Below are 23,890 nucleotides of genomic sequence, written 5' to 3'. Positions count from 1 at the left end.
GCTCTTCTCATCAGGTGGCCAAAGTACTGGAGTTTCAGCTTCAGCATCAGTCCTTCCAACACATATTCAGGGTTGATTTCCTTTAGGATTGACTGGTTTGATCTCCTTGCAGTCCAAGGGACTCTCAAAAGTCTTTTCCAACACCACAGTTCAAAAGCATCAGTTCTTTAGTGCTCAGCTTTCTTCATGGTCCAATCCTCCATCGATACATGACTACTGGAAAAACCATAGCTTTGACTAGATGGACCTTTGTGGCAAAGTAATGTCTCTACTTTTCAATATGCTTTATAGTTGGTTGGTCATAGCTTTTCATCCAAGGAGCAAGCATCTTTTAATTTCATGGCTGCAGTCACCATCTGTAGTAATTTTAGACACCCCCAAAATAAAGTCTGCCACTGTTTCCATTGTTTCCCCATCTATTTGCCATGAAGTGATGGGACCAGATGCCATGATCTTAGTTTTCTTCATGTTGAGTTTTAAGCCAACTTTTTCACTCTCCTCTTTCACTTTCATCAAGAAGCTCTTTAATTTGTTATATCAAAACAGATATAACATTGGTAATAATCTAGTCCTATACTCACTATCAAGAGTCCCAAAAGAATTTCCCCCTTTTTTTCTATTGGAGCTCTACAATGTTGTATTATTTTCTGCTGTACAGAAAAGTGAATCAGCTCTAAGGATACATATATCCCCTCTGTTTTAGATTTTCTTCTCATCGAGATCACCACGGAACACTAACTAGAGTTCCCTGTGCTATATAGTCAGTTCTCATTAGTTATCTATTTTATGCTTATGAAGGTGGCACTAGCAGTAAAGAAGCTGCCTGCCAATGCAAGAGACGCAGGTTCGATCCCTGGGTCAGGAAGATCCCTTTAAGTAGGAAATGGCAACCCACTCCAGTATTCTTGCCTGGAAAATTCCATGAACAGAGGAGCTTGGCAGGCTACAGTCCATGGGGTTGAAAAGAGTCAGACATGACCGAGCACAGCACAGCAGTGTATATATGTCAATCCTAAACTCCTGATCCACCCCACCCCATTTCCCGCTTGGTATCTGTGTTTGTTCCCTATGTCTGTGTCTCTGTTTTCCGCTTTGCAAATAGGTTCATCACTTTTCTAGATTTCACATATATACATTAATACATGGGATTTGTTTTTCTCTTTCTGACTTACTTCACTATCTATGACAGTCTTTAGATTCATCAAAAATATTTCTTAAAAATTTTTAACTCCTACTATGGCTTTCTGATCATTCTGATAGTTGCTGAATCTATGTTTCATTTCTACATTTAAAAAAAAAGAGGTTAAGGCTATAAAACCCATGAGAGGTCACTGCTAGCCAAAACATCAAACGCTGTCTCAGGTTCTTCTGATTACAAAAGGGCAAATCCCACTGAACTTTTCAAGAATTCTTAGGCGAGCCATCTTTCTGGGCTGAAGGTTAAGTACTTTAAGTCCCTGCCACTTGGAGAGCACCAATTTTTATCCAAGAATAAAATATGACTTTTCTGGGTAAGGCATTATATAAATTCCGGGTACTATTTTGGTAATTCTAAAAAGATCATAGTCAAGTCCTTAGAAACTGATCATGACAGGCAGGCAACCAAAGTGAACACACAGATAAATCCGGAGTAGTGGGGGCACAGAAGCTCTGATTTTTCCTTATGGAATTCCTTTTTTTTTAAATTTATTTTTGGCTGTTGTGGGTCTTCGTTGCTGAGCTGGTTTTCTCTAGTTGTGCTGAGTAGGGGCTACTCTTCATCGCAGGGCACAGGCTTCTCGTTGTGGTAGCTTCTCTTGTTGCAGAGCACAGGCTCTAGGGTGCTTGGGCTCAGTAGCCGTGGCACACAGGCTTAGTTGCTCCACAGGACATAGAATCTTCCAGGGGCAGGAATGAAACCCAAGTCCCTTGCATTGGCAGGCGGATTCTTATCTACTGTACCACTAGGGAAGTCTCTGGGATTCCTTTATTTTTTGGTGTGGACACCATTTCACATGATGTCTGACACACTTTTGCCAGATTTACAAAAATCTATAGGTGTTTCTCTCTCCCTACTGGGTCTGACTACATCTGTAAGAGGATGTGTTTGTTTTACCTTTCCTGGAGAGACAGATCTTGAACTCTGGATAAATCTGAACTAGTTTCTGCAGTCAGCTGCCTCTGTCATATCAAAGCTGCAGCTCTGGCTGAATTCCTGGTGACCTTGTATTTATAGACTTCTGATCCCATGTTTTATGGTGGAGACATGCTTTACAGGGACCATAAACACCCACATTCTTGTGTGAAGGAACACATGAGGGATATAAAACCCAAGAGTTAGTCCCTAACAGTCAGTCTCCTATTGTCTCAAATCTACTAACTCAGTTCAGGTCATCATTACATCCTGCCATTAATTGCTCAATTGTGTCCAACTTTTTCTGACTCCATGGACTATAGCCCGCCAGGCTCCTCCGTCCATGGAATTCTCCAGCCAAGAATACTGAAGTGGGTTGCCATTTCCTTCTGCAGGGGATCTTGCCAACCCAGGGATGGAACCCGGATCTCCTGCACTGCAGGCAGATTCTTTACTGTCTGCCCCACCAGGGAAGACCTCCAGGGAACATCCTGCCTGGACCATGGCAAAAGCCTCTCTAGCAGGTTTCCATGTCCCCAGGACTCTACCTGCTTCTATCTTGCCAACTACTATTGGTTCCTCTCTCAGACACTATTAGATTTTTTGATGTCACACCCCCAACCCCAAGTAAAACTTTCTGACTGCTATCCCCTGTAGCAATGCTTCCAAAATAAGGGAGGAGTCCCCCTGGGGGTATGCAAGATGATTTTTAAATGGTACACAGGCATTTTAAAACAATTTTTATTTAAAAGAAGTTAAAATTGAAAAAAAATTTAAATACATCATAAAAGCTGTTTGTAGACATGGAAAAGACTAGGAGGCGTTACTTAAATGCCTGAAGCCGGATGTTAGGGTAACCTACAGGATATAGTCAAAACCCTTCAAGGAGCATTCATTTCACCTTTCCCTTGTACCTCTTCTCAATTCCAGCATCCATAGCTGAAGTATTCACTAAATTATTCAGCAAAATCCCCTCAAACCTAAAAACATCTTATTTTTGGAGTATCTCCATGTTATTTACATATTCATTTCCTGCTAGCTGAAATGTGATTCCTTTTGTTTAAAATGTCCTATGTCATATTTTTTTCATTTGATTAATTTCCATCCATCTATCAATCTGTTTAAAGGCCATTAAAAATGTCACTTCTGTTTCCTGGAATTCTTCCCCAAATCGTGACTGAGAGGAGTTCCTGTGGTCTTCCTGGTCCTCTTTATCTCTATCGCCATATTTTGGTTATACTGGATCATGACCTCCCTTTCTGCTGAGGTGGTTCTGTACTCATTTCAGATGCTGCACACGCTGCCTGACATCCAACAGCTATTCTAGATGGTAATTTGTACTGTTGTCCTGGGCTTAGTTTGCTCACTTTGGCACCTTGCTCATGTTTATATTTATACCTTTCAGAAGAAGCCAGGATTTAGGTTTAAAATATCTGCAAATATAAAAGTATATCATGATCACATGACAGTGAAATTCTGTGACTTATGAGTGCCAACATTACTACATCCTTTTCTGGAAAATTCACTTTACTTCAGTATTTTTTTTTGGAACTAGAGCTTTTTACTTGTTTTATTTACAATTAAAGGGCAGTACGAAGTTTTTACTCTTGAATAGTAACTTGTAATGATAATATGATACTGATAGTAATTAAGAGATTTTACAGTCACTATACTAAGCACTTTATGTGGACTGTATTATTTCCTCCTCACTGCAATCTTAAAAGGAGGGTCTATTATTATCCCCATTTTATAAATAAACTAGAAATCTAAGTGATTACATCTAAGGACCCTAACCTTATACAAGGTAACAGAGCTGTTAAATGAGGCACTTGGATTTGAACTCCAACGCCTAACTCTTGTAAGAGTGGACAGAGATATGCTTAATTAAATTTAATTTAAATTTAATTATTAGGAGAAAAAAGGCAAATATTTTAAACTTTGGTAGTTATTATAAACAAGTTATTCCAGGAGTACCTTCCATACGTTTTTAAATAATATTAATTGAAAGTTGGTCTTTTAACTGATTTGGTTAAAAGAAATATGCCCTTGGTTTTTCTATTTCTGAGATAAAGAAAAACACAGGATTAATATAGTTATTGGAGGTATGCTAATATCTACTGTTGGCCTGAGATTAAATTACTTTTAGTTTCAACTTTTTACCCTCCAAAGATCTTATTTAAAAGTTTCAAAACAGAATGAAATTCTGTGCTTGAAATTCAAAATGTGTGATTTGGTTTACGCTATCTACCAGTCTAGAAATGTTATCATTTTTGAGATTCATTATTTAAATAAACAAGGTAGAAACTGTTCTCATGAGCTTACCTATTCTTTACACCTATAAAAACACTCCAATTATAATCTCCACTATATTCTTCTTCCTTTGGAACATTCAGTACTATGCTAAATCAAATAAAACCTGGAGATAAAGAAATCTGTTTGCATTTTAAATGTAGTTATAAAATGTGCTTGAGTTCTTTCTAGGTGCCTTCAACTCAAAACTTTACCTGTATTTATTTTTATCAGTCTAGTTATAGAAAGATACCAAACAAATCTTAGTGGGTGTGTTAGATAGAAGAATCTACATAGTGAGTTTGAATGTTATCTCTGATTTAGGTCTTTTAACGGTTTGAGTCCACTGAACTTTCTCACAGAACTGATCGTCACATCCCTGGACCCACTTTGTAGTTGTTTTCTGTGATACCTTAAACGCTTTAGACTTTCTGTGTCCAAAAGTAGGGCATTTCTAGGTATGGACTCTGAGTTCCCCTTTCTTCTCCATATTCCTCTGTCTTACAACCATGTTCAGTTTTGAGGATTTAGCAGTCATTTGGGGGATGATTTCCAAAAGTGGTCCTTTTGTCCATTCATGTCTTCACCAAACCAGCTTGCCCACAAGGGTCCCTCAGGGATGCACCCTTCCCCCTGGACCACCTGAGGGCTCTGAGGGATGAGCAGGGATGCTTGGACAGGAGTAATGCAGGGAGGTGAGTTGTAGGTACAAGCGGATGCCGCTGATGGCGCCCATCCGTACTCTGCATGCCTGACCCTTCATGGGCTGATAGAGAGGAACTAATATCTTAGAAAAAGAGCAAAGGGCATTCCAAGCAGGAACAACTGTGTGGGGCCTGGCACTGGCATGGAATTACAAGCTGAGATAAGGAACTACAAGGAGAGGTCTCTGTTGCCTGCCTGGAGAATGCAGGTGGGGGAGGGGCCTGAGACGAAGCTGGACTGCCGAGGTAAGAACCAGATCCAGCGGGGCATCCTGCGCCTGGCACGGGGAGACTTCAGATGCTGGAGCGCTTGCCTGGTATAGAGACCGTGCGAGGAGCACCTCGGGGAACGCACACCGCGAGCCTCGCCCTCTACTGTCTCATCTATGTATCCCTGGCACTGGATGTACACAGTACCTATATGGTAGTTATCCACTGAATGAATGATCCTAAACCAAGCCCAAGAGGACTGCCAAATGAGCCGTTTCTAACAAAGGCAGACAATTTTCAAATTACGAATGGGCTGTATTTCAGAAGTTGATGTGCAAAGTCAGTTGTTCAGAACAAACTTTTTCATTTAGGTATTCACACATTATAATCTCCAGCCACTGTTGGAACTGCGTACCTGGGAAAGCAGATTTCCACATGGAAATTCCTACTGTGCACCTCTTCCTACTGTGCCGTTAGAACGGTTGGGTCACTGAACCGTATTACCTAAATACTCTCCTCTCTTTACTGAAGGAAGTTCAGTCATATGTTTTCAAAAACGGGGACTTCCCTGGGGGCTCAATGGCTAAGAATCCGCCGGCCAGTGCAGGGGACACAGGTTTGATCCCTGGTCTGGGAAGATTTCTACATGCTGTGGGACAACAAAGCCCGTGAGCTGCAACTACTGAAGCCCAAGTACCCTAGATCCCGTGCTCCACAACAAGAGAAGCCACTGAAATGAGCAGTTCACGCTCCACAACTAGAGAGTAGCCCCCCCCTCCCCCCCGCTGCAACTCAAGAAAACCTGCACAGCAATGAAGAACCAGCACAGCCAAAAATAAATAAATAAATAAATAGGGCATGCCCCACACACCTGTCACAGTCCTTGAATTCCTTGCAACAACAGAATCTAGGAGCTACTCAACACAGTAGATGCTTAGGTTACACAGAGAAGGTCAGGAAATCACCCTCATCCCAGAGAGAATGGACATGCTAACAGAGGAGAGAGAAATACCAACAGTTACACCCCATGTGAGGGCTATGATCCAGGGAGCATCTTGGCATTAATAATAACCCATCACAGAGGTATCAGAACAGCTTCAGAGAGAAGAGGATATTTGAGCTGCATCTGAAGGCTAAATGGGTATCTCCTGACAGCTAAGAAGGAAGGGCTTCGGAAAAGCTGTTGCTGTTGTAAAAGTTGTTGTTGTTTAGCCGCTCAGTCGGAAAAGTTAATTTATAGTTAAGCCTCTGATGCTTTTGAGGGGCTACAAATAGTTTGGCGGGGCCGCAGCACAAGAAGGGAATATGGATGGAAAGGAGGGCAGGACACAGATTACAAGCAGCCTTAGAAATGACCCTTAGTGCTTGAACTTTGTCTTGAGAAAAGAGGAGCGTCCCGATGGAATGGAGGAGTCCCACAGATCAGCGATACTTCAGGGACAGCTTCAGGTGAGTATTTGTTGAATTTCACTGAAGCCAGAATTCTTGCTTTATGAAAGTTCAGTGCCTATACCTACATTTAGAAGATTCACCGTGTCTTGAAATCCAACAACCACAGGAATAAATAATAAGGGTGAAAGCTAAATTAGAAGTAAACTCATCAGGCATGATTACATATTCAAAAATATCTAGTTATATATTGTGTGTGTGTATGTATATTCCTGCCGATTCCCCTAACCAAGCCTACTGTATAAATAATCTGGGAAAGTCAGGGCATATTTTTATACATAAAGGAGTTACATGCACTCTGTTTTTGCCTTCTGTTAGCTTCTAAATCATGTCTACTACAAATTAACCTATTAATTATTTAACAGAATTGAACAGATATGTTCAAAAAGCAGCATGTATTTTAGGAATACATGAATGAATATTCATGTAATGAATATTTGTAAAGACAGATTAGCGAATTGTGTTTCAAAATTTTTCCTACAAACTATAAGAGCATCTAAAAACTAAGGTAGATTGATTATGTAGATGTAATATATGATTATTTCAAGGAAGCCTAGGAAATGGGGCTTCCCTGGTGGCTCAGATGGTGAAAAAAAAAAAAATCTGCCTGCAATGTGGGCGACCCGAATTTGATCCCTGAGTTAGAAAGATCCCCTGGAGGAGGGAATGGCAACCCACTCCAGTATTTTGGCCTGGAGAATCCCAAGGACAGAGGACCTGGTGAGCTATAGTCCACGGGATTGCAAAGAGTCGGACATGACTGAGCGACTAACCCTTTCATTTTCAGGAAATGAATCTTATCAGCGCAGGACTGAAGGCAATAATATACAACAGATGCTTTCCACTGTGAAAGGCACTGAGACCAATCCTGGCCTTGCTGTTTCTGAATGCCAGGACACGGCCAGAGAACATGAGTCCTGTCATATATTCACAATCAATATCAATATGTATCGCTCTCTTAAACTAACAATAAAAATTCCAAAGAAGAATTGCAGTAAAACTGTAGACATGATCAAAAGAAGCAGTATTAAATCATTTGACTTCAAAACTTCAGGATTAAATGTAGCAGAACTCTTGGTCAGTAATGAAATAAAAGAATGCCATAATAATTTTGACAGTGGAAATCATTATCTGTTATATTCAACAGAGAATTAGCCTGCCTCTTGCAGAAGCTCTTAAAACTCCTCAACTAGACAAGTATTTAAATCACTCACATAATATTTAATTTAGCTGCGCTTCCTGCTAATCTTATTTGATGGAACTCTCTAGTCGTTGGGTGCATGTGTGCTAAGTTGCATCATCTGTGTCTGACTCTTAGTGGCCCTAGGAACTATAGCACATCAGGCTCCTCTGTCCGTGGGGATTCTCCAGGCAGGAATACTGGAGGGGGTTGCCATGCCCTCCTCCATGGGTTCTTCCCAACCCAGGGATCAAATCCGTGTCTCTTATGTCTCCTCACTTGGTAGGTGGGTTCTTTACCACGGAGTCACCTGGGTAGGCACTGAATTCTCTTCATTTGTGGGATTCAAAGGGTAAGTGTGAGGGAAATGAAAGCGAACTATTATTGCATGTATCAGTGCTAATAAATGAAATCAGAATACACTATAATATCATTGGGGCTTTCCTGGTAGCTCGGCTAGTAAAGAATCCACCTGCAATGCAGGAGAGCTTGGTTCGATTCCTGAGTCAGGAAGATCCCCTGGAGAAAGGACAGGCTACCCACTCAGTATTCTTGAGCTTCCCTGGTGGCTCAGTCGGTAAAGAATCTGCCGGCAACGTGAGAGACTTGGGTTCGATCACTGGGTTTGGAAGATCCCCTGGAGGAGGGCATAGCAACTCACTCCAGTGTTCTTGACTGGAGAATCCCCAGGGACCGAGGAGCCTGGCGGCCTACAGTCCATGGAGTCACAAAGAGTCGGACACGACTGAGCGACTTAAACACAAAGCATAATATCTTTGGCCTATTGATTACTTGTAATCATGGGAAAAATCCTTGGGAGAGAATGTGACTAATACCGGTAACATATAAGGCTGTGATTTACAAATACAGAATAGTAGTTGACAGATCTCTTTTGGGCTGATCAGAGCCATGTCATCTGTTCTCTGTTACTGAAGTCACATTGGCTTTTGCACAAAAATAACATAGAAAAAAAAGCTGTATTTTAATGAACTACATAGCTATATTCTCATCAAATTGTGGTCTCTATAGTACTTCTGTTGTTTAGTTGCACAGTTGTGTCCAATTCTTTGCGACCCCATGGACTCTAGCCCACCAGTCTCTTCTGTCCATGGGATTTTCCAGGCAAGGATACTGGAGTGGGTTGCCATTTCCTCCTCCAGGGGAATCTTCCCGATCCAGGGACCGAACCTGAATCTCCTGCACTGGTAGGTGAATTCTTTACCACTGAGCCACCCAGGAAGTCTCAATAGTACTGTTAGCATCCAATAAACACCCTTATAGAGAAAGAGAGTCCCTCTCGGCACCTCATTAATGAAGTCCCCGATGTCCCCCGGGTGCGGGGCTGCAGATCGAACCGGGTACTGGGGCTCTGCATGGATGGGCCTCTCATCCAACCGTCGGATTCCAACTGGCTTGATGGCATCCGGCTCCACCGTATCAGGCTGCTGGAGCTGGCTCAGATCGTAGTCCTGCAAGAGACAAAGGCAAAACCCCATGGGAGACGGGCACGAGGACGGGAACTTACAGCCTCTGTTTCTAAATGCATACCCAGAATGCACAGAAGTGAATGAAGTTTAACATAATGGAAAAGTTGCCACTACGAGCTTTTCATGTTATGATTAAATATTGCTTTCACGCAGCTCTTTCTTCTGTGTTTTTCATTTCGACAGTCTGTGCGCCATCTGCTTTCCTATGTTCCTCATCAGCTTCCAATAGGAAACAGCAGTGAGAGGAGGTCCCGCTACAAAATGACTAAAAAAATCGACTAGAAAATACGGTAGTACCACAGAAGCAAAAGTGCTCATTAAATGTTGATGGGGTTCAGAACAGGCTGCCCTCAGATATGGCAATGTGGCATATTAAATATCTGAAGCTCAAGCACTCTTTTGAAAAACAGCTGAAACAAGAAAGTCACTCTGACTCTCCCCATCTCGCCCTTCTTCTCTGAAACAGGTCACAAAATTCTGATGTGAAAGGCCCCCCTCTCCTTAAACCAGGAGGAGAGAAACCCTTCCTTACCACCAGAGAATAGCATTTGGGACTGAGAACTCTGTACAAAGAAACTTCCTTTTTTTATCATAGTAAAATTATCTGTTTATGATATAAAACTCAGAAAATTAAAAAGTATAAAGAGAAAGTGATCTCATCTATAATTCCACAATGTAACAGTCATATTCGGGTGTATTTGGTTATAATAAAGTGCTATTATTTTTTTAAAAAAATTTTATTGGAGTATAGTTGATTTACAATGTTGTATTGGTTTCTGCCGTAAGGCAAAGTGAATCAGTTATACATGTACATATATCCACTCTTTTTTAGATTATTTTCTCACATGGATCATTAGAGAGTATTGAGCAGACTCCCCTGTGCTATAGAGTAGGTCCTTATTAGTTACCTATTTTATATATAGTAGTGTGTACATGTCAACTCCAATCTCCCAATTTATCCCTCCCTGCTCTTACTCCCTGAGAGTGACAGGTTTGTTTTCTACATTTGTAACTCTATATCTGTCTTGTTGATAAGTTCATTTCTGCTCTTTTTTAATGTTCCACATATAAGCAATATCATAACAATATTTGTCTTTCTCCGACTTACTTCACTCAATATGACAGTCCATGTTGCTGCAAATGACATTAGTAACATTTTTTAAACAGCAAACTTTCTCAAACTAACCCTTATCTTCCTAGTTACTTCTTTACCATTTACTACTCTAAGCCCAAGACCTTTGTCTTATCAATTCTCTACAAGGTTACTGTTTTTTCGTCTACAGGGTATAAACACTCCCAGCTCTGGTCACTTCTTCCAGGGCCTGCATTCTCTTGTGGAGATTCCCACATGGAGGTAAAAGTTCCATCAAATGTGTCTGTTCTTCTCCTGTTAATCTGTCTTTGTTGGTTTAATTTTCAGACCCAGCCAGGGATACTCGGAGGGTAGAGAAAACTTTTCCCTCCCCTAAAATATTATATTGCTTTAATATAAAAAAAAATTGTTGTAAGTGTATTTTCCTTTACTTAAAGGAAAGCTTTAGTTCATCAAGGTTTCAAGGCCACTTCACTCTTCTCTTCAAACATCTGTAGGAAGTGTGTGCATGCTCAGTTGCATTTGACTCTTTGCAACCCTGGGAACTATAGCCTGCCGGGCTCCTCTGTCCATGGAATTTTTCAGGCAAGCATACTGGAGTAGGTTACCATTTCTTCCTCCAGGGGATCTTCCCAACCCAGGGATTGACCCACATCTCCTGTGTCTCCTGCATTGGTGGGCAGGTTCTTTACCACTAGCGCCACCTGGAAAGCCCCCTCAGTGCCTAGAGTCTGACACTATTATCGGTGGGACCAGTCTGACCTGTGGCCTTTTTTCTTAAAGAATGACTTTGACATTTTTAAAGGATTATTTAAAACAGTGGTAACAACGGACAAGAAGAATATCCTACTGAGACTATATATGGGGCCCGAAGCCTTACTATTCAGCCCTTTATAGAAAAAGTTTGCCAACCTCTGGCTCAGAGGTATGAGGGAGTGTGTATTCTCTTCCAGAGCAGTCCTGGGGATATGTCTTTGAAATACAGCCTGTCCACTCTGTGAGGCAGAGAAGAACTTGGGAAGAAGGATGCTCTGGGCACTGCTTAGGCCCTTAACTATTTTGAGCTTTAGCATCAGCCAGCTGAACAAGAATGTCCAAAGACACTAAGTATAATGTAGAAATGAATCAAAATTTTAGGTTTGGGCAAATACTTTATAGTTTTCAAACCTCTAAATTCTAGTAATAAGAAACATCACATCCCCAGCTTAACCAAAATTATCTAATTCACTGTTGATATTTACAGAAAGTACAGATTTTATGGTACTCTTTTTAGTTCAGGCTTCATCTCTGTCTAAAACCAGCTCAAAACTGTTTACAGTATCTCTATAGTGGTTTTGGTTCATTCAACGCTTGAATATTTACCATGCTCTGGCAATGCTCAAGATCCTTTACATATGCTCGCTCATTCACGCTCTGAGCAACATTGTGTGACACTGTGTTTTATTATCCTCTTTTAAGAATTGAGGAAACTGAGTCTAAATCACTCAAGTCATATGTCAAAGGCTCCAGATCTAATAAGACACAGAGATATGCTAGGACTTCAAACAGATTAGACTCCAAAGCCTAGCTCTTGTCCCAGCTACAAGGTTGGGATGGATGAGGGAGGAGGGGCAGGAATATGAGGAACGATTAAAACAACAGAGGGGTCAAGAGGGGAAGGGTCACTGATATTCAACCCACTCTGTACCAGGCGCTACACCAGCCTCCTATAAGTGTCTTCTCATTATCATAATTTGAGATAAAGAAACAGACTCGGAAAGGTACGTACAAGGTCACACAGCTGCTATCCTATTGACATGAGCATCAAAACTAGGTGTGTCTGATTTCAAAATGTCGGTCTAAAACCGAACACTAGGGACTTCCCTCATGGTCCAGTACTTAAGACTGTCTTTCAATGAAGGGGGTGCGGGTTCAATTCCTGGTCGGAGACCTAATATCCCACTTGCCTCAGGGCCCAAAAAACCCAAAATATCAAGCAGAAGCAACACTGTAACAAACTCACTAAAGACTTAAAAAATGGTCCACATAAAAATAATCTAAAAAATATTTTAAAATAAAAAAAAAATAAAACTGAACTCTGTTGAGATGCCTTCATTCTAGACTGCTGCTGCTGCTAAGTCGCTTCAGTCATGTCCGACTCTGTGCGACACCATAGGCGGAAGCCCACCAGGCTCCCCCGTCCCTGGGATTCTCCAGGCAAGAACACTGGAGTGGGTTGCCATTTCCTTCTCCAATGCATGAAAGTGAAAAGTGAAAGTGAAGTTGCTCAGTCGTGTCCGACTCTTAGCGACCCCATGGACTGCAGCCTATGAGGCTGCTCCCTCCATGGGATTTTCCAGGCAAGAGTACTGGAGTGGGTTGCCACTGCCTTCTCCCTAGACTACCCTCCCCTAAACAACTCCTTACCAAGGGCTTCAGCTAAGCTAATGAGTGAAGGCACTCAGAAAAAGCTCCTTCTCTGAGGGATGGACAAGGTGACATGGGAGGAGGGGAGGCAGGTAGGCAGAGTAGGGACAAGTCAGAGTGGGATGTAAACTCGGGACAGTGTCAAATATAGAATGCTCAGAAAAGGAAAGAACACATCAGGTTTGCACTTTGAATGACATGTGGGTTCAGGAGAAAAGACTGTTCTGGGGAAATCCACATTGTGAGCAAAGGCACGCGGATGCAGTCTCCTGTCAGGGGAGCATATTTCAAAGCATCCATACAAAACTTGAGTGAAAACACCTTGATCTTGCACACATGTGCCTCCATTTAAAATTTTATAGAATGTATGAGTTATTTATAGACTATCTGAAAGCAGGGGCAGACAATGATACGACAGATGCGAAAACCTTTGAAATGTTAAAATGCTTTTCACAAAATAGAAAGAGGGATTCATTTAGAGAATTCTGAATGCTTGCATGTGAAGAGGCATGGTTTTTCACGCCATGTTTAATTACATAACTACCAAGCTTAATAGAGGGGGTAACCATGAGTAAGCGTGTCTTCTGATAGAAGCTTTTTGTAGAAGGGGGAAAACAGAATGTAAGTATATGGATGATGACAGTTAATAAATATTTTTACACTGAGAGTGTAAAATGCTTTATTAGAGATCTCAATTACATGAAATTAAGTAATTGAATCTTATGCTTAAGGGCCGTCTTTAGAGTTAGCCACTCAGTCATGTCTGGACTCTCTGTGACTTCATGGACTGTAGCCCACCAGTCCTCTGTCCAAGGAATTCTCTAGGCAAGAATACTGGAGTGGGTTGCCATTAACTTGGTGATGTATTTCTTGACAGTCCTCAGTATATCACGATCATTCCATGTAAGAATACAGAGCGATTTCTGGGGCATAACTGAAGACGTGAGAGGCCATGAGATATGCCTGTGCTATTTCTTATGTGGAAAGAACTTGTCCACCCTCATTTCTTATGTAGCTCCCACCATACCAAAGTGACGAACAGAAATCCATTATGTTTGGTTGACAGTGCAGAAAAAGTCTTCTAATAAGTTGTCAACCTATGGATGTTGGGATATTTTACCTGAAAACAGGAAGATCTGGCATAAAACCAGGCTTCACTTCTGACACAGCTATTTGTTACAGCTGAGAGCATCTAGCTTCTTTGGACAAGGACAGCCTATCTATCTGGTCTGTTTCACTTATTAGTGTATACATACAACAGCATGTTCATTTATAGATTCTTACTTTTGACAGCCCTTTCTTACTATCCTAAGAACCAGAGCAGGTAGTTTCAAGATGTCTGTGGTCAATATGTCAGGCCCACAGAACGTGCTTATTAAAAACGTGTTGAGAATTTCAGCAGATAAGAACCCTCCTGCCAATGCAGGGGACCCGGGTTCGATCCCCGGTCCAGGAAGATCCCACATGCTGTGGAGCAACTAAGCCCGTGTGCCACAAATTCTGAGCCCACAAGTTACAAGTACTGAAGTCTGAGGGCCTAGAGCCTGTGCTCTGTAACAACAGACGCCACTGCAAGGAAGAACAGCCCCTGGTCTCCCCAACTAGAGAAAGCCCATGTAACAGCAACAAAGACTCAGTGCAGCCAAAATTAAATAAATAAATAAATAACAGCTTTATAAAGTGTGTTGAATGAAAGTCTCAGGGATGATATTCAAGCTGGATGTGCACAAGAGCAACCAATTCAAGAAAGGTGCTTTGGATCGCATGACATGCCATGGCAGTAATTCATCAGGGGAAGGAAGAGAAAGGCCCGGGGGCCCACTGCTGTGACTTATTGCCATGGTGAGTACCATCCCCCATGATGCAAACGTGTCACGCTCCTCAGATACCCTGACATCAAAAAGAGAGGCACAAAACTACTGATTTACAGGACACTAGAATCTAGTTTAGAACATGCGGCTTAACTTTTCTCTGTGATGTTTTGCCTTGTCAGTTTCAAATACAGGATATAAAAATCTGATGGTGGTATGAAGTGGGCAGAAGTGTCCTCAGGACACAGGGATGGGATTTTTCTGTCCACATTCATCTGTGCTATATGGCAGAGTCCTGACCTGAGGATACAATTTTAAGTCTTTTGATAAGGGGTCAGTCTATGTGAACCTCTTAAATTATACATCTTCATAATTTCATGATGCTTTACTTACACACACAAATTACAACATGAAGGATAAAAATTATAAAGAGAATTGTGGAGACTGGAAACATTCTCAAGGTCATTGAGTTCATGGACTTACATCTGAAGATTATAAAGACACAGCCCCAGAAGAAACCTTTGTTTGGTTCCTAAGACTCTCTAGAGAAAAAGTAGATCTGAAAATTCTCTTATGATTGTCAACCTTTTTAACGTCAATTTTCCCTGAGAAATCCAACTTCCAAATGAAGACCACAGAAAATCTTAAATAATGTTTGGAACATGTTATCTGTCAATGATCATAAGAAGTAGGGGCTTCCCTGGTAGCTCAGCTGGTAAAGAATCTGCCTGCAATGCAGGAGACCCTGGTTTGATTCCTGGGTTGGGAAGATTCCCTGGAGAAGGAATAGGCTACCCACTCCAGTATTCATGGGCTTTCCTGGTGGCTCAAATGGTAAAGAATCCACCTGCAATATTAGAGACCTGGGTTAGATTCCTGGGTTGGGAAGATCCCTTGGAGGAGGGCATGGCAACCCATTCCAGTATTCTGGCCTGGAGAATCCCCATGGATAGAGGAGCCTGGTGGGCTATAGTCCATGGGGTCGCAAAGAGTTGGACATGACTGGGCGACTAAGCACACACACCCATGAAAAGTAGGCACGGAATTAGGGTTTTTAAATATTAACATTACTAGTGACTGAAAGACTTTGTTTGGGTCTAAGATTTAAAATATCTTAAAGGTGATACAATTCTGGGAGATTCAGTAAAAAGTTAGTCAGCAGCTTAAACTCTGGTTCTGCCTTTTCTTATTAAATTCCCCTGACTTGAAATGACTTATAATTGGTTCAGAAAGAGATACCAGGAATCAACCTTAAGGCATTTTGTTATGTTTAAATAGAGTAAAGTGCTGCTTCAGGATAAAGTGAAATTCTGGAGTCCCAGGCAAAAAATTCAAAAAGTCCCATGACCAGCAGAAACTACAGACTTGTGCAATTAGGGATTTTAAAGAGTGATGGAAATACTCCTTTACCATTTCACAAGAGTATTAAGGGAGCCTACTGGGTACCTGATGCCATTTTCAGCTCTGGGACTGTGAAAGAAGGAAATCAGCCTTCATTGGGGCCCATCATCGGTCAGGAGTTACCTTAGGTGCCTCCTCATGGGATACCTCATACACTCTGAGCAAAACCCTGTCGTTCTATCCCACCGATTCCCATAACTAGGAGAGGTTAATGATTTGCCCAAGGTCACGGACTCAGACAGTGTGGAAGAGGCAGAGATCAGCAGCGCAACCAAAGTAACAAATACAAACGCTGCATCTTCAGATACAGAGAACAGACTTGTGGAGGCCAAGAGGGCAGGGCGGGGGAGGGAGGGACAAGGCATTCAGGATTAGCAGATGCAAACTACTCTCCACGCGATGGGTACACCACAAGGTCCTACTGTGTAGACAGGCGACTATATTCAATATCCTGCAATAAACCGTCATGGAAAAGAATATATGTAAGTGAGCCATTTACTATACAGGAGAAATTAAACACAACATTGTAAATCAACTAGACTGCAAAAGAATAAAAAGCTGTGCTTGTTGTCTGGGCCAGTGAGGAAATGAATAGAAGAGTCTGCTGAGCCGGGGGGGACATGAGGCGCTTTAAGATCCAGAAGGGAAGCTCAAGGTAATCAGGCTAAGAACGCATGGGGACTTAGGACTCTGGCCTGTGCACAGCTGGCTAACGCCTCACTGACTTTTAGTCAGAACCGAGTCTTCACTTGAGTCCAGCAGTCTGGCACGTGAGGCACGGGGAGGGGGCTCGAAGTTCCTGCTCCTTTCTCGGCCTCCATGGGTGAGAACCGGGGGTGGAACACAAGAGCTGGTTTTGCTATATCCCAGGCAAGGGGCAGTTTAAATGGAAAATATTCCTTTTACAGTAGCAAGTAAATTTTCAAATTCCCAAATATATATGGTAAACATTTTTTTTATATTAAACTTCTTATTTTGTACTGGAGTGTATAGCTAATTAACAATGTTGCGAGTGTTTCAAGTGGACAGCAAAGGGCCTCAGCCATACACAGATAGGTATCCATTCTCCTCTCCCATCCAGGCTGCCACATAATGTTGAGCAGAGTTCACTGCGCTATGCAGTAAGTCCTTGTTGGTTTGCTATACTTAAAATGGATAACTGGCAAGGTAAACATTTTGAATGTTTCAAGACTGAGAGAGAGAAATAAAAATACTTACATGAAAATAAATGGACAAAATTCTCAAGGGGGAAAAAAAAAGTTACCCGGAAAAGAGCTGACCATGGCACAGGCAAGAAACTCTCAGAAAGGAATGGGAGACAGAAAAGGAGAACATTATCAGCTCACCCTACATAGCTCCAGGCATTAAAAATAATTGAATAAAATAGCAATAAGGCGTCAACACATTACCATACAGCTGCTGAGAGGTAAGTCAAATACCCTTGCGACTTTATGTAAATTACATTATAACCTGATTTTCTTCCCCAGTGAGATATGGTTATGATGGTAACTATCTACACAGGTGAATTGCTGTGGAAAACTAAGTTGATTCTATGGATTATGAAAGCCCCCAAAACAAAACAAAAAAATTGCTAACATCTTTTCTGGTTTAACTGATAAACCTAACAGAAGTAAAGTAACTTGGAGATTTAATGTACAGATGAAGGCTCCCCATTCTCAGTTTTCATCCATGTTTGTCTCACTGTAGAACCAGTTTTCCACTCCCCACCGTGGAGGGAGATGAGCCTCCATTAAACACATTCATTGCTTCTGTTTCCTTGGTTTACTATTCACGCTACTCTGGTGGTCCAGGGGTTAAGACTCTGCATTTCCAATGCAGGGGGTGCATTTTGGGGAAGAAAGATCCCACCCGCTGAGGGGTACAGTCAAAAGTATATATATATATATATATATATATATATATATATATATATATATATATGCATATATGGTTATATTTTAAAAATAAATATAATAAAAACTTTATAGGTAAAACTGTTACAAAAACATAGAATGTGAAGCTGTGAAAGAGGTGCTGCTAAAAGAAACGAGGATATGGCTACCAGAGCATTTCTAGCAGAGTAGAGGGCTTCCCTCATAGCTCAGTTGGTAAAGAATCTTCCTGCAATGCAGGAGACCCCAGTTTGATTCCTGGGTCCCCTGGAAAAGGGTAAGGCTACCTACTCTACTATTCTTGGGCTTCCCTTGTGGCTCAGCTGGTAAAGAAGCTGCCTGCAATGCGGGAGACCTGGGTTCGATCCCTGGGTTGAGAAGATGCCCGGAAGAAGGAAAAGGCTACCCACTCCGGTATTCTGGCCTGGAGAATTCCATGGAATTCCATGGGGTCACAAAGAGTCAGACACAACTGAACAACTTTCATTTCCACTTTCAACAAGGGCTTCAGAAAGATGATGCTTCTTCAGAAGCTTGAGATTAATTTTTATTCTATAATTTCCCATTCTTTCCATGTCATTCAGTTACCACTTAGCCCTATATACATGGACATATTTTCTTAACTCTTCCAAGCACTGTGTGTCTTGAGAGACAAATAGTGTAACCTTCTAAATGCATCTTCAGTAATATTTTTACCCCAAGCCCCAACTTTACCAAAAACAAAAACGCCATCACCCTGATAAGGTCAGAGTCATTCTATCTTAGCAGGGCCTATTATTCTAGCTTGGAGGAAATCTAAAAATAGGTAATGAAGTAATGGCAATATTTGGTTGGGAATACGGTGAGAGATCAACCAAGTCCTTTACTTGTTTATGTCACATGGGTTTGGAATTTCTTTTAAGATAAATGTAAACATAAAATCAATACAGAAAAGGGAGCTTCATGTTGTGACTTTAAAAAATGGATTCTAAATCCAGAGAATCTAGATTCAAATCCTGGTTCTCTCCGATCTAATGGAGTGACTTAGGTGGATTACATACATTTCTTGTGCTAACTTACAGAATAGTCAACCTTTGAACAAAAAAAGTGAATGAAGACTTTATTAATGGAAAAAGTCTATAGCAGAGATCAGCTTTTTCTGTAAGGACTTAACAGTAAATATCTGAGGCTTTGGGGGCCACAGCAAGTCTGTCAAAATATTGGGTTGGCCAAAAAGTTCATTCAGATTTTTCAGTACTATTTTATGGGAAAACCTCGCTAACCCAATCCTTCAACTCTGCTGTTGCTCTGTATTAGCAGTCACGGACAGTATGTAAACTATGGACTTGGTGCAAGGCTGTGTTACAACACAACTTATAAAATAGTCAGTAGATGGGGCCAATTGATAGAACTCTGGCATATTTACCACGTAGTAGCTTAGGTTTTGGTTTCTGTTCCCTTTTTGTTTGCCTTTGTGCACTGGTAACACATATTTGGCATACAGATCTTTGCTACTTTATCATTGGGTAGCTTTCCATACCTCTTAAGCTAAATATGATGAACATAATTCGTCAGGAAGAATGAATATTAAGATGAATTACATAAAATATGCTGTTCATTTATGTGAAGTGATCAGGGTAGCAAATAAAAATTCACATGCAAATCAAGTCCATATTAAAAATACTGAGTGCCCAGTAGGGAATGGATATCGGCCAGTTCAGAACATACGTTGTCTATAGCCTACCACTGTGAGGCACCTGGCCAGGGAGGTTTTTGAAAACAGCATGGAAAAGGGATGGCAGTGTGCTAACCCAAATTCCTGGTGAAACTTTCCTCTGGTGAAATCAGTGTCACTCTTTCAATAACTAATATATTCTGGTGTTTGCAGGTGGGTATAAATGGATGAATAACTTGGGAACACATTTAACAGAGTGTGCTTCAGCCAACAATGAAAATGCTGAAAGTGGTCTCCATAGGTATGTCCAGAGTCAGCCATCTGTTAGTTAGTTTGCTTATAAAGCAGAAAGATTTTGTAAAGCAGTTATTTCAAAGGATCAAATATAGCAGTTCTATTCTCTGCTTGAGTCAGAGGGTCGGGCTTGGCTGCCCACACTGGGGGTAGTTCCTGAGATAGGAGGGTAATCTTTAGAGACCGCCTTGGCTCAAGCAGAGATCTCTGGTCTCAGGGTAGTGACTGGTGTGGTCTCCAGGTGTTCTCTTTTACCTGTGCCTCATTCTTCCGTCTAGGCATCCAGCCTGGATTTTAGATTTTAGTACCTGTTGCCCAGACTGTGCCTCAGATCGCTTAGTAACTTGGCTCTTCATATTGCTTCTCCAGATCCTACGTTTGTCAATGTCAAAATGTACACCATTTTGCAAGCCATGCTTAACAAATTAATTAGGTTTTACTCTTTGCCTGTTCTAAGGCAAGATTAGCAGTGGTTATCTAACAAGCTGAGGCTAAGTGTTCAGCCTCATTGGTTTTACCCAGTAATATCTGCCTGCCATAGACCAACAAGAGTAAAGAAAACGTCTTTCACCTGACCTCTATGCCAGCCCACACAAGAGCTGGGCCTCTCCAGTCACATGGACCTGGGTTTGAAAACTGGACTAATGCATAGGTTTGTTGGGAAGATTATAAAAGACATGCAAACTGAGAGCAGAGCCCAGTGCCTGACACAGATCATGTAATAAACAAGTAAGTAATGAATCACAAGTATTTATGAACATGATCATCATTTCCTGAAGCCATCAGAGATTTAAAAAAAAATGAGAGTAAGTTATCAGGCTGCAATGGTTCAATGAACCCTGTAGAAAGACTTGCAAACTAAGAGATTCTACAAGAGGGTCCAGTGCACAAACATTCTATATATGAGTGCCTGCCAGGTGCCAACTGTCCTAGATAGCGGAATAAAAAATGAATGTGACAGTTTCCTGCTCTCATGGGGTTTAAGGTCAGGACTGAGGCTTCATGTAAGATCTCAAAATAGAGGCAGACAGAGCATGCTGCTAGAGTGCAGAGCAGACCCACTTGATTCAACCTGGGACCCCCAAGAGACGATGTCCTGAGATGGAATCTTGGTGGCTGGCTAGGCTGGGAAAGACCTTGAACTGAGCCACGAAAGTGGGAAATAGCATGACACAGGTTAGATGTACAGGAAGTTCAACTCTAGTGCGGTTTAAAAGGAAAGGTGGAGGATCAAGGAGAAGAGAAACTAAGTCATCATCCCAAAGAGTCCCTCTTCCTCAAAGCCAAACCCGAAGTCATAGGAACTGTGGGTTCTTTCTTCATCTCAGGAGCTTCAACTCTGCTGAAAGGGCTTTCAGTGTCATGGAGATGCTGGGGATCTGATCTACTGAAGCACTGAGCCTAATTCCTAGAAATCACGCAAGACACTAATTTCACTGGAAAAAAAATTCAACTGACACTTATATGGCAATCATATCTTTTTTTTTAAAGACCTTTGTTCCCTTCTTTTTTTAAGCCTTTATTGAATTTGTTACAATATTGTTTCTGTTTTAAGTTTCGGTTTTTTGGCCGTAAGACATGTAGGATCTTATAGCTCCCCCACCAGGGATTGAACCTGCACCCACCCCCTGCATTGGAAGGCAAAGTCTTAACTGCTGGGCCACCAGGGAAGTCCCAGCAGTCACAACTGAGTCTCTTGGGTTTGGGAATCCTGGGCCACTAAAAAGAGCTCCTGTCATGACGCCCTTTTATCCTGAAATGATATGTGATTCCTCACATGTGCACGTCTGGGTCTCAATCAAGGAGACTTTAGTATCCCTATGGTGCATGGACAACAGGTAGGGGAGAGCTGCTCTCCCTGGATTTGGGTGAGCCTGACACCTCCGTCCCAGTTTCCTTAGCTGCTGGACCTCCTGCATCTCCTCTGTGTCCAGAGACCCCCTTCTTCCTGACATATCTGGATGAGTCAGATGGATCCTATGGATCTAGAACCTGCTGTGTAGTTACTGTGAGAAACACTACTCTCACAGAACCTCAGAAGAGATTCTCTAACCTCAGGAATCCAATCAGGGTGGGCAGAGCTTTCCAGTTGGTCATCAAACCCATTGATTCTTTTTAAAAATACTTAAGTTATTCATGGACGTCCCAGGTAGCTCAGTGGGTAAAGAATCCACCTGCAATGCGAGAGACGTAGGTTTGATCCCCGGGTTGGAAAGATCCCCCGGAGGAGGGCATGGCAACCCACTCCAGTATTCTTGCCTGGGAAAACCCATGGACAGAGGAGCTTGGTGGGCTACACTCCATGGGGTCACAAGAGTCAGACATGATTGAGCAACTAAACAACAACTGTGAGTATTATATTACACATTCAGAATATGTTTAATACAAGAACTATAGTTTGTTTAATATAAGAACAACTATGTTCTTTAATATAAAAACAACAAGCTTTAAGTTCAAGCTTTAAAGAGCAGGAAGTTACCACTTACTGTTTCCCATCCTGGGGCTAAAAGTGGACGGTTCCAGAAGCAGCATGAGTTATCAGTTGGTTATACTGCACATTCACCCTGATTTTATTAGTGAGGCTGATAGGGAAGGAACTAGGATCATTAAAAAGGATACAGTATCTGCAACCAGGCTTACTGGCCAAAAGGGCACTGAAGGACATTTACTAATGAGGATAATTAAGCATGACTTGATAACCACCCAAAGTCCCGCTGGTCCCAGCAGTGAAGCAGATAAAGCAGGGACCTCACCCTCTGAAAAGAGACTGGGCATTATACTGAATCTGTCCAACTGCCAACAGCACTGTGAGGAAATAATGGTCGTGTTCAGAGCCCATCCAATGCCAGTCTCCAAGATGGGCCCGACCTCGTCTCCTGACTATGGAAACCAGAGGGGAATATCCACACACACTAAAAGTCCACCGAACATAAGACAAGGAAAAAAAAAATATAGAGGGCTTTGTTTGTTTGTTTGTCTGTTTGTTTCATTTCTCTTCTCTTGGGCTCTATATTTTCAGTATTTTTGTTATAGAAACTAGCAACCTGTGTTTGGGCACAGAAATTAAACAGAGATGGTAATCAACAGCAGGGAAGATAAAGGCTCCCTTGTAAAGGACTGTTTTGCTTTACTTTCTTAAGCAGTTAGCTCCTTAAGGATACTTCCTCTTGGCAGCAAGAATAAGGATCTTGGCTAAGCCAGCTTTAAGCTAGGCATCCCAGCCTCCTGGAGACATCTGCTGCAGACCTGACTTCCTCCATAGCCTCAAGCCTCCACCGACCACCTCCACTGACCTCCGAGATCTTCCCATCTTTGGATGCTGGTGATTTTGTAAGACTGTCTGGCTGAGACGTCCAGGAGACCACAGCCTGATCATGACAAGCTGTCTGCTTCCTATAGCATAGTCTCCAGTCACATCACAGGGTAACACCCATGCTCCATAAAATACCAGTTATATGTAATAAAAATCGACCAAAACTTGTCTAGAATGTAACATGGCACCATTTCCATTTCCAAGGCTCACTCTTGTAAAGAAATAATGTCTTTTAATAAAAAAGCTAACAAAAAAGTTTGAGCCAAAGTCTGTTGCCAAGAAGGCTTAATGCATGCTTCAAAGAAATAGAATTTCTAACAGGAAGCCACTTGTGAATTATGGACAATCGTATACAATATATTTCACAAAACTAAATTTCTCAGGAACTGACAACAATTTTCAGATTTAAAAGCAATGACATCTTATTTAGAACATGGAGAAGCATTTGGCATAAATTCACTTAGAAAGTAAGAGTACTAAATAAAGGGTGTTTTTTCCTTAAGGAAAAGAAGTAAATGATAAAATCCACCCAAAACTTTAAAAGACAAATCTTGATGAATTCAGTTGGAGAAATCATCCTAACAGATAGAAGAT

The 23,890-nt window shown here is 41.6% G+C and overlaps 1 protein-coding gene across 2 annotated transcripts in view; it reads right to left on the bottom strand.

The window, feature by feature from the left end:
• CDH2 (cadherin 2) overlaps positions 1 to 23,890 on the bottom strand; it is a 247,245-nt gene that overhangs the window by 4,354 nt on the left and 219,001 nt on the right. For both annotated transcript variants that reach the window (XM_043889237.1, XM_043889238.1), the window contains one exon: positions 9,250 to 9,414. In XM_043889237.1, the coding sequence (XP_043745172.1) occupies positions 9,250 to 9,414 (165 nt within the window). The remainder of the gene's footprint in view (positions 1 to 9,249; positions 9,415 to 23,890) is intronic.

This window comes from Cervus elaphus, chromosome 27 (genome assembly GCF_910594005.1).
Source record: "Cervus elaphus chromosome 27, mCerEla1.1, whole genome shotgun sequence".
In the NCBI taxonomy this organism is placed as follows: domain Eukaryota; kingdom Metazoa; phylum Chordata; class Mammalia; order Artiodactyla; family Cervidae; genus Cervus; species Cervus elaphus.
Note: the sequence above shows the minus strand (reverse complement) of the source record. Positions and strands in the feature narration are given on the sequence as shown.